The 11,786-nt window shown below is 42.7% G+C and overlaps 1 protein-coding gene across 1 annotated transcript; it reads right to left on the reverse strand.

Annotated features, from left to right (window-relative positions):
* Positions 1-6,291: 6,291 nt before the first annotated feature.
* LOC122538961 (neuroligin 4-like) lies at positions 6,292-8,344 on the reverse strand. Its single transcript, XM_043673492.1, has one exon. The coding sequence runs from the start codon at positions 6,682-6,684 to the stop codon at positions 6,292-6,294; it is 393 nt and encodes a 130-aa protein (XP_043529427.1). The 5' UTR covers positions 6,685-8,344.
* Positions 8,345-11,786: the final 3,442 nt, after the last annotated feature.

Below are 11,786 nucleotides of genomic sequence, written 5' to 3' on the forward strand. Positions count from 1 at the left end.
TGAATTTGCATACCAGTAGAGAAAAAAAATTCCATATTAGGAAATTTTTTAAAATATATGTAGAAGATAAAAGAAAAAGATGCCAATTACTGCTTTCGGGGGTAGTGCCGTTTACGTTGAGATTACGTTCGAAAAATATTCTTTCATTCCTTTTTTCTAAGCTCGCTGGATCCCAATTTTTCTGGCCCGCTCAGCATTTACGCGATGCAGGGTCAAGTGGACCTGTTTTTCTTAGGTCAGCGCAACGCGTGGTGTGCACGCGGCGTGTAACGTGCCAAAAAATGCAAAGCTCAACGATGCTACGCGGTTAGAGCGCAAAGTGGTTAAGACGTCGTCTGCCACTGTTGGTGTTCTACCTTCTCTCTCTCTCTCTCTTTCTCTCTCTCTCTAATTCCCTACACTAGCAGATAAATGAAGGCTGAATTAGTGCTCCGCTAAATAGTAGCGTTGGCTCGCGCACCTTCAAAAGCCGCGCACGTACAGGGACCAGCGCTTTAATTAAATTTCATAATTAGTCGCGGCGTGTAAGACCGTTTACGAGGTTGACCGCGCCTTGATCTCGCCACTCATCAGCCGTCATGCACTCGAATTGCGTCTATAAATCAGACTGGCGCACTGACCGAACTCATCTCTGAAAAAACGATACTGTGCGAATCACAGCCGATTAATAAACGAATTATAAAATTATAAAACGTTACGATCGATCAATTAATTAAAATTACGAAACGTTGCATGAAATTACACGTTTCATTAAATTGAAGCCTGGAGTTTCTAAACAAACGATAACGTTGAATTTAAACAGTCTCTGATATTTGCAGCCCCTGGCCACTGGATTCGGATTATTCTCAATTTTCAACATTTTAAATGTTTTCAGTAAAACACGTTGTAAAGTAAATACAGTATTTCATACATGATAGTTTGTGTTTCACGTGTTGCTTATTGAATTAATTGAAAGCAAGACTCGAATTGCCATTGTGAAAAAAATTGCATAAATACTCGTCGACGAATCAGGAAAATTTTATTCATTTATCAACGGAAGAATTATATCAATTTTTATATTGTCTATCATTACGTACACTGTGAACAAGTACTTTAAATCGCTTTGTTTTTCTGATTAACTTGTAACTGGTATTCTAACACAATCATCCACTCTGTTCAATCGTAACAATAAATACTGAAACTAATAATAAGATATCGCGTGCAACAATATTAATTACTAACATGCGTGCATCGCTGCAATAATTAATAAAACTATTTTACTAATTTTACTAAAAACATGTAAAGCGTTGAAAATTCCCCAGCGATTCTACTCCAATGGCCAGGCTCGGTAAAGTTTCCAATATACCAAAGTATCCTGTACTCTGGAGAATTCCCACAATTTTCTACTGTACATGGACGAACAATCGATCGAACAGCCGTAGAATCTTTAGCAGGAATCGAGCAATCGTTTTCCAAGCGAACGCCAGCAGGAAACGCGAAACGTTGCCGTGAATTAGCATAACAAGATTCCGCGGTGTACGTAATGCGGCACAGACTTGCCACAGATTTGCATGGTCCATTTAAATACAATTTCTTTTCCTCGATCAAGAAATTACGTGAATACGCGAGCGCAACCTCTCCCTACCACCCACCCACCCACAGTTTGAATGTGTTGCGCGCCGCAACATCGAGGCGGATTAAAGGGGCCTGCATTAAAGCCGCCCTCCAAGGAAAAACCCCAACGAATCTCCATCGTGCCTTCCACTTTACGCGCCTCCTCCCTTTCCGCGCCTGTCCCGTATCTCGCGTGCCATGCTAATTAATTTTGCTTGTATATTAATCGCGCTGCCTTTCATGTTGCCCGTTCGGACATGACGAATATTACCTCGCCTAGTCAACCCGTTTCCTTTCCCGTTTTCATAACAGAATCAATTTACACGAGATAAAGAATTGCTCGAACAGGCCTTTCAATGGGTTTTTTAAATTTACAACGAAATCACCTTATGTGAAATTCAACCGTATCCATCGATAGCTACAGAAGAAATATTTTATGTATAACGCGCCACCGGATAGTGTTGAAAAATTGCTTTATAAATTATATCGTAGACGCGCGAGCAGATTTGGAGATTGTTTGAAAAATGGCCGTTTAAGTAATACATCCATCCTATTCGATGGATGATGTCATCTTGAAATAATCTTTCGTTAGTTTATTGGAACAAGCGAGTGATTCTTCTGGATATCAGTTTATTATTTGACACTATCGACTGTGACTCTTCGTTTTTAAGACAGAATAGATCCTCAGGTAATTTCACATTACGCGTCTCCACGTGCGTTCTACCTCGACTTTCATATCGATTACCGAACCTCCGAGGCCTCTTAGAATCAAGAGAGAAAGAATCCGACCGAATCCGTGAAATTCTCAGTCCCGTAGTGTTGATCGTTGCGAAAAGTAAACGGCATTGTTCCCCTCGTAAAGGATCCAACGTCAGGACGGCGGAGCTACTTCACCGTGAGAGGTTCGCGTCGTTTTTCACTCTGCTAGCCGGTAAGCGATAAGCGAAGCCGGGTGAAACGCCGCGGAAGATAGAAACCGCCCAGCGAATCCTTCGAAACAAATGCCCGGAACGTGTTGGCTTCCACGTGTGTGTATACAGACACACGGCAGAGACCAGCGCGTTTTCGGCCGGTTGAAGCGATCTGCAAACACGTATCGTAGCGAGGATTACGTGTAAGTATCGCGAACGGTGGAAAGGGAAAAGAAAAAAAAAAAAGAAAAAAAAAGAAGAAATAAGCGAGTAAAAAACAGAATTGAACAGAATGGCTCCGGCAAGGCGCAACCTCGAAGGATGAACGTTTGCGCATACGCGCGCGCGCGCACTCGCACTCATGAATCGACTAACCGGCGAGATTGTCGGTCCACCATTTCAACGGAGATGCAAATGCACTCCTGCATTTGTTTCTCCATCTGTTCAGAGACGCTTAGTTAGCGATTTACTGAGGCGTACCAAGCTGGAGAGTAGATACACGTTGCAGATAATAAAAAAGAAACCGTACCTAGTTTTACAATACTCGATGTACCTTTCTCTAGGATTTGCTTAATGAGACTTGACTGAAATCATAAATACAACGTTAGAATTACCAGTCCATCGGTATCGCGAATTTCTCAGACCTCTTTGTTTTAGTTACTATCATTTGAATTGTGATGATTTATATACAAAATGTATCAGCACGTGTTACAGACTGAGAGTTTTAGCGTGAGACTAAAATTGACGGAGAATAGAGGATGCGGGGAAGTTGCAACGAGACTTGCGTTACATCCAATTGAGATGATGCGACCCGAAAACAACGTTATGTACATTTCTGTACATTTTCATCGAACATTCTGTTGGTCCTTTCTCTACGATGACGGCACCACCGTAACGTAATGAAAAACGTGTTCACTTCCATTTCATCACACGGCAAATAACAGAATAGACGAACAACAAACAAACGAAAAGTGTATGCGTGAGAATTAGATTTTCAGTGAGGATGCAAAATCCGGCGAGCGCTGTTTTCGATAGTTACCGATTCGAAAAAAATTATCGCATCAATATCAATAGACTCGTTCGTCCTAACTGTCTGTTTTAAATCTATGAAAAATTATGTCAAATATTGCTTTCGAAAGGGAAGCCGTTTGATAATTCTGTGATAATTTTGCTACACCAATAATTCGGTATTCGTGAAATACAAAAAAATCGAGCACGAACACGAGCAAGATAAAAGGTTGGGTTGCAATGACGGAGGAGTGGGGAGGAGTGGGGCAGGGGGGGGGGGTGATCAGGTGAATTCCACGGGTGCAAAACGATTTATGAGAAGCGAACACCCGGCTGTAAAATAACACTTCCCATTCAAATCGACAAATTAATGGTCGTTTTCATGGATTCTTTGTTTGCACCGACCCGACAATGGCTCGCTGCTGGGTTATTATTCTGAAATACTACTATGTCCACCGAGTTGGAGCAGAATCTGTGGAACGTGCGCGACCAGCTCCAGTTGAAAACTTCCTTTTTTTTTTTTTTTTTTTGCCCCGGCCAACACCAACCACGGAAGCCGAATTAGAAACAGAAGATTTGCTCGCGAATTCCGATGATTCTTCCCTGATCAAAAGTCGCTGCGCCGATTTTACCCGAAGCATCCAATATTTTTACAATCTCGAACAATTGAAAGGTTGGTATCCCGTTTCAATAAGCCAAAGGTTAGATTTGTTAGGTCAGTTTAAGTTAGAAGTTTCCGAGTTCCGAGTGAATTCCATTGCTTTTGCTATTTTATTCATCGATTATCTAGCACGAAGTTCAATCTCACAGGTGCTTTAAAAGGTTCGTCGGAATCGATGCAGACCCAACGTTCTTCTAGCTTTCATTGACATTTTCCCTCGTTCGTCTTGATACTTACTTCAACTTACTCTTTTCGTCGACCGAGAACCGTGGAATGATCGAAATTGGAGAAAAGTTGAAGAAAGAAAGTTGACGAAAGGAGTTACCGATCCATCATCCCCGGTAACGTAAATATCGAACACCGCAATGATGTTCATTTACGTGCATGAAACAAACGCACGTTTCGTTTCCCAGTCGAGCACTAATATTCTCGTGAAGGCAAAGAACTCCTCTCTGCTATTCGCGTCTCTCCTTTTTCTTTTTTTTTCTTTACCCCGTCCTGTCTTTTCTGTATCGAAATTAATCCGTGTCACTCAGCTAGACGCATGGAAATCCTTTGACAACGGCGGGGCATCGATGAAAGGCCGTTGAAGAATCGGCGCATATTTCTGCCGTTCGAAAAGGTCCCGTCGCAGTCGCCGAGCACAAAGAGCCGTGCCGTTGGAAATGAAAACGTGAAAAATAGGAGAGAAGGAAACGCGAGTTCAGAATCTGAACTCTCGGCTAGCCTAGAGTCCTCGATTTTTCCGTGATAACGATCTACCGACGTCGTCGAAATTTCAACAATTCTAGACGAACGTGTCCGAATCGAATTTCATTCGAATAATAAATCCTATTGATGTTCGATCCTCGAACTATCTCGCGGAATCACCGCTGGCGAAAAAAGGAAGAGAGCGAGAGAGTTCGACTCTCGTGCGAGTTTCCACGAAAAGTAAACACGTGGACTATTCATTTGTGTCGGAGCAGCTACGTCCGCACGGCGGCCATTCATTTTATATGGAGTTCCGTGACTCGATGAAATAAAGGCACACTACCGCGCAACGCGAAGAAATTCCTAAATCTTAACCGGAGATCGGCACTCGGGCAAAATGAACATTCCTTGATCCATCTTGGATCAACGGAGAAACGGCTCGAAGTTGATATGTGATACAAAATCAATATGTTTCATAATAAAAAAAATAACATGATAAAACAGGTTTTACATTTTTAACGCGTATATATAGATAATGTCTCAATGCGAAATTTCTAGATAGTGAAAGAATGATAATATTTCCTTTGGAAAAGTGTCTCTGATATAAGCTAACACTTTTACGATCGCGCTACATATTCGCACGACTGTGCTCAACGCCCGATACTAGTATAATAATATAGGTGAAAGATACGGTATTTCGTATCATATAATACAATCTAGTGTAACACTGTGCGTAATGATAAAGTTACGTAATATAAACGTAGTATAAATGTAAAGTCGCGGCAAAATGTTAATATTAAATTTCGCGTTAACGCTACAACGATCGGTTACTTTCGGAGAGTAACTTTTATCAGGGGCCGACATGTTTCATTAAAAATTCATAAAACGCGAAGTTTGTTATGTACAAAAGAATTTCTGAAAAATAACAGAGCAGAAATTCTAAATACACGGGTAAATGAATACAAACATCACCTTATTAACTTGCGTGGCTATGATACAACTATACCTGGTCAGATTCTTTTACACTCGAACCTTGTCATTCAAATGCAATCGTAATAATACAATTACTAGAAAATAGAACGAATGTAGCAAGCATGTGTATTGCGATTTTACAGAGCGTCTTGCTAAACCAAAATTTTCATCTTTTACTCGACTTCCTCTAGTTTACACTGCGAAACAAATATTCTATCGTTTTTTATTGTACCTGTGCAACGTATGTACATCTCTCTGTATCGTCTACGTTCCGTGCTCCGCGTTAACACGAAAAAATCTTCCCCGATAAATAAACAAAGACGTGTGTGGAAATTTCACGGAACGACGCACTTCTCGGAAAACAAAGTTTACCGAGAATCGCAGGACGCGGCGATAACATTGCCGGTCGTCGTAGCGTTGTCAATGAAAAAAAGTGAATGTGAATAGATGGTGCGTCTAACCTTGTACCGGTGCGTAAATGTTTAGGTAGAGGCAATCCTCGCTCTGGTTCCTCAGGTAGGGCAGCAATCTCCTCAAGTACTCGACCCTGCCTTTCGGCATTTTGTCACTGAGCTCCGGCAGCCTCTGCGGGCAGACGGGCCCGAATTTGTCGGCCACCTTAACACCGTGCCAAAGCGCACCGCTGACAGGAGGCATGAAACGTAACGAGCCGACCGGCGGCGACGCGTACGGAACACCGCGGAACACCTCGACGCCCTCGAGGTGCCGATCGAGGGTCACGATAACGCCCGACAGTTCTCCGTACTTTGTCCTGACGATCCTCGAGCTGAGCTCGGCGCTGGCAGTCGCCAGGATTAGGCCGAGCAGCGCCAGGATCGACGACGTCATCTTCGTTCGCGCCCTTGAAACCCCGTCTCCACGCCTGCTCCCTTTCGCGATCACTCGAGCTCGACCGACGATATCATTTCCCCCTTGGAATCTCTACCCGCCTCCGGAGGCCGGAACGCGCACGATCGTGCCCATCTCGTCGCCACGAGGATCCGGCGCGCGTTCAGGATGCATCAGTGGGCGATCCGTGTCGAGACGTACAACCGGAATGGTTCGTTTCGTTTAAACGTTTCACCGCGGTTAAATGCTTTCATCCAAGTATATCATCCACGTTTATATCATCCTTGGGCTTCTCGGAGAGAGACAGGGAGTGAAAGAGAGAGAAAGGGAGAACTTGCACGTTATTACGAGCGAGAGTTGCGAGCAAGCGAGTTTATTATCAAAACCCGAGTCCCTTTTCGCGTTCAACGTTGTTTGTCCATCCCTTCCCGGAGAACCTCCTCCGACGAATCTTCCGCGAACAGTCAACACGCGATCCCGACAGACATCCCCGAGTCGCCGTTATGAAAGGTAAACACGGTGAGAGCACGCTGTTTTATTATCCGTTACGCCTGACACGGTTTTCCCTCGACGGGCACGTATATTTTGAGAATGGTGTCCTGATTGCGTCGACACGGGAATGATCGCGACTGGATCAAACCTCGAGTGAGGTAGTTCGTCGTTTCGGAGCAATGGTCCGGATCATTTTGAAAATCGCGTACGACTCCGAGTTACAAAAAGACAATCTCGTTTCTGATAGCGTGCTTGATATGGCGGTACAAGTAGAAAGCGCCCGCCCTAATGATGCCCAAGAGAAAGCCACGGCTCCGATGTTTACCGGTTCGCTTCATCCTTACGACCCGAGCTGCCAGAGCGGATAGAGGAAGGAAGGCACCGGATGCCGTCGAATTACGTCCACCGTTTCACTGCTGCCCCTCTCTTTTTCTCCTTTCTCTTTCTCTTCCTTTGGACGGACCGAAGCTTCGGAAATTCCCTTCTTCCGCTCTTACGCGGACATCAGCCCCGCTCTTTCTTCCGTATATTTGCCTTTCACGGAATTGTGCGAAAGCCGTTTGGCAAGAACTTGACGCAGAACAGCATGTTACAGCATCCCGGATGATCACCGTCTATAACACGGACATTTCGTAATCGGAGCAACTTGAACATCCAAAGACACACGAGACCCAATGATCGATCACTAACGACGACGAAAAATCCACACCGAATCACACTGTCACACCGTGTGTTGCTCCATTCATTCTCTTGTCCTAACCAACAAACTGTATCTACGTCCGCGTACGCTGTTGAAACCCCGTGCCCGCTCGGTTCACATACCCTTGACGAGTTCGAGGGAAGCTCGCGAACGATCAGTGGTAGCAAAACGCGTTCGTCGGTTTCGGTGAGCAACTATAAGGGAATGAAGGTGTACGGACGCACGCAGCACCCTCGATCCGGCCGGAATTTGCCACGGAACGACACACGCGACGACACTGGACCGGAAACACTCTTTTCACGCACTTCACACTTTCCGGAGTCATGTGGCGATCCCTCTGTCACGTGGTGGCCGCGTAACGCGATCCAATCCACAGATAGATCATGAGGATCACGCATTAGAAGGAAAAGGATGCGAGACGCGAACGCGGACCCCGCTGGACCAGGGGAGAGCCGAACTTTCCGTCACTTGAACCTCGGACAGACTGGCGTCAAGCGACGTTGCTCGCGCGAAGCTGCGCATGCTCCGCGCATACGTTACCCACACCGCTCGCGACATGGGCGGAAGTCCGCGGACGCGTCGATACAGCAGGTGGCGTCGACATCGACCGGAGGAATTTGGTTTGCGTCTCGATTTCACCAGTTCGCCTCACCATAAACTAGACTTCATCTACTTATTACGCGATCGAGTTCGATATTGCATTGTGATAAACACGACGCAGTCGCAATGATTCAGGGATTATTTTAATTCGGAGCCGTTAATTTTTGTTTGTCACGGTTCGAGGTAACAAGGTGCAATTCTGCACAGTTATCTTTATCATTATGTCTTTTGCAGTATGTCGCAGTCATGTTGCCGCATTCGTCCGAAAGGAAAAAAAGTCAAACATGAATTTTTCATCTGAAAGTGATCATTTCGTTGTAAACTATAAAATTATACCAGCATCGACGATTGCCTGAGGAAGTTACAAATTTGATGAACTTCTATTTTACATAACTGTCAATTTGTTCGTTCGTTCATGTTCGTTTCATTCTAATTCATCAAATAATATTTTTTCTCACATGAATACTTTGCGTTGAAACACATAGAAAATTTCAAAATCTTCAATCTATACTTATCCAACTATTTTTATCCAGTAAATCATTTAAAAATTCGAGCAAATCCGAATGAAAATATCTTTCTAGTTGAATGGTTGTGCAGAATAACAGAGAGAACGCGTTTTATTTAAGGCGTTGTATTGTATAATTTTATGAATAAATTACACACATTTATTTTTGTATTAATATTACCGAAGAAACAGAATTGCCCATTAAAATCCATGTTAACGTAAATACGTCGGTCTTGTGTATGACTTTAAGTAAGAGCAAAGTATGAGCAAATACACATTGCATCGGAGTTAAAATTATGGCCCAGTTGAAGTACTCTTTTTGATAAGCTGTAGCAAGATAACTGGATCCACCAATAACTTGCAAACAAAACCTGATATCCTGTATATACTCTCGTTGATCATATTGTAAATAGCAACTTACAATGTTCGAATTATTTTGATTGCACTTTATTTCTTTTCCGATGAGAGAAACTATTGCAATTTTCCTTGCACTTTCTTTTTCCCGTTGAAAGGATATACTGGTTTAAAATACCATATTTAAATTTTCCGTAAAAACTGAGTTATGTTTAGTTTAGTGGAATTCATTTAAAAATATCTGTCTTATTGACTGACACAATTCCGTCCGATTCCACGATTTCATTCTCCTAGTCCGGAAAAAGAATGAAGAAATATTTTGATCGAATACGAATCGTATGGTGTGAACCAAAATAAAATAAAAATTTTGAGTGAAAAAAATGCTCGTACTTTTCATCTGTAGTATTGATTTCTCAAATATTTTGTATTTATTTGTTGTGTATATTAATATGTTCAAAAAAAGGTAAAAAAAAACAGTCGGATTCTAAAAGTTTTAATTCGTGCGATAATTAATACGTGTGCTAAAGATAATAAAATTTTATGTTAATCGTTCAATTAGGACTTTAAACATTACTACTTCAAAAAACATATAGTTAGATTTCAAACATCTGAAATTAGCTCAATTCTGCACAATCAAATGAATTCTTCTGCGAGTACACGATTGCAAACACACGTGTTTTAGGAAAATGTAAAAAAAAAAAAATTGATTTTTCTCAAATTTGTAAACCAGTATATCCCTTTAACTAGGCTATAGGGGCGATCTTCGATTTCTCACTTACGCGTGAAATTGTCGAATATCGTGCAGTTTGAAACGAAAGAAAGATCGATTGCCATGCAGTTAGGTAGACGTTTAATGCAACGGAACAATGGCTATCTCTCGTTAACGAGGTAACGTCGAACGTGTATCGACAACAGGCCGCTTTAGTGCTTTCAATCTCTCTGTCTATGCCTAATAATAGATCCACGCACGAACGTTCCCAAAATGCTGCACTCGATATCGGTGCAAGCGAGACAATATGAATTTCTATCAAAATTGTCACACTTGACAGTTACTTTCAAAGCTCGAAGTCGAAATCTTTATCGAGAGCAAGGTATCGAGTGGTGAAAAAGAAAGAAAAGGTTCGCAACAATTTTCATCGTGTCAAACATTCGCGAGTCAACTTCTGGAGATCGTTTTCACAAAGTTGATCGTGCACAGATTCGTGTAAATCACGCTGTTTCGTGAATCATCTCGAAGAGATGAGAGTGAGAAAAGAAGGAGCCTGGATGGGCGGAACGAAATTGGAATATCAGCCTGCCTAGCTAGCAGGTGGAAAACTTTTTAACGAGAATTTCAGAGAAGAATGACTAAAAGCGCGGTTGGTTTCTTCGCAAAGTTTCGCGATGTACAACACCGTCTCGTCTTTATGGTTCAGTCTGTGTAGTTATACTCGCTAACAAACTTCGATGTACTCTAAGCTCCTCTTAAAACAGAATATCCCCGGCTTTTTGACCCGGATGCGTGTCGAATGGGCCACCGACGACACGCAGAACGACGTCGGCACGTTCTAGATAAGCCTCGACCTGTGGACTCGACTCGCGAACCCAACCGGTGGTAACTCTGCAAAAACTTTGATACCAGAAGGGTAATTACGTCCCAATGTAACATGTTCCAGTTTTAATTTAAAGTCTTCGCCGTACAAAATGAGTATAAAACGAGCCTTGGTAAAGGCATCATGAGATTGATCGAGAACTAATTCATCGTTTTAAAACTACCAGGATCCCAAAGTGCGTACATACATATTCATTGAGAGTATTTTGCTTACCAAGAATACCTGTACTTTAATCGAACTGCCACAACTTTTTTTTTTATTTAATGCCTCCTAACTTTAATTACATATTACGCTAGTTATACAATATTAATGTGAGCGAATGAGTTGCTAAAAATTACTTTCCACCAACAAAAAAAAAAGGGGGAAAAAAAAAACGGTGTTTTTATCGTATCAGAGAAACTCCAATAACGCTTGTCCATGCTTGCAGAAATCGAGGAATTTATTATTGATTGGTTACAAAAAGCTGGGATGCGTGTTGGTGAATGAAAGTTAGAGTGGTTAGTACATAATTCCACGGGTCTATTGTTGCTCGAAGGTGTTATCGCGAGAAGCGTAGGCAGCCCCGTACGATGCAGTTTACTTAACGTCAAGATAACGAGGCCGTGAGTGGCTGTTGGACGAGCCTTCATGAATTACCGACTTAATTCTTCCGGGCATGAAGGCGCGAAATGCATTTAACATCGCTCCCCGACGCGCGGCGTTCTAGTGCGTCAACTTTGCCAATGCTATTAACTCGTATCCTAAGGCTAACGTCAGCCTTTCCCACTTGCTTCCCCTAATCATTGGGGGGTTGCGAGTCTGCGTGTCGTTGCTTGTCGAAAGCAGTGCGTAATTCAATTAAGCTTCCACTCGTAAGACG

The sequence above is a fragment of the Frieseomelitta varia genome, unplaced genomic scaffold (genome assembly GCF_011392965.1).
Source record: "Frieseomelitta varia isolate USP_RPSP 00005682 unplaced genomic scaffold, Fvar_1.2 scaffold_183, whole genome shotgun sequence".
NCBI lineage: Eukaryota > Metazoa > Arthropoda > Insecta > Hymenoptera > Apidae > Frieseomelitta > Frieseomelitta varia.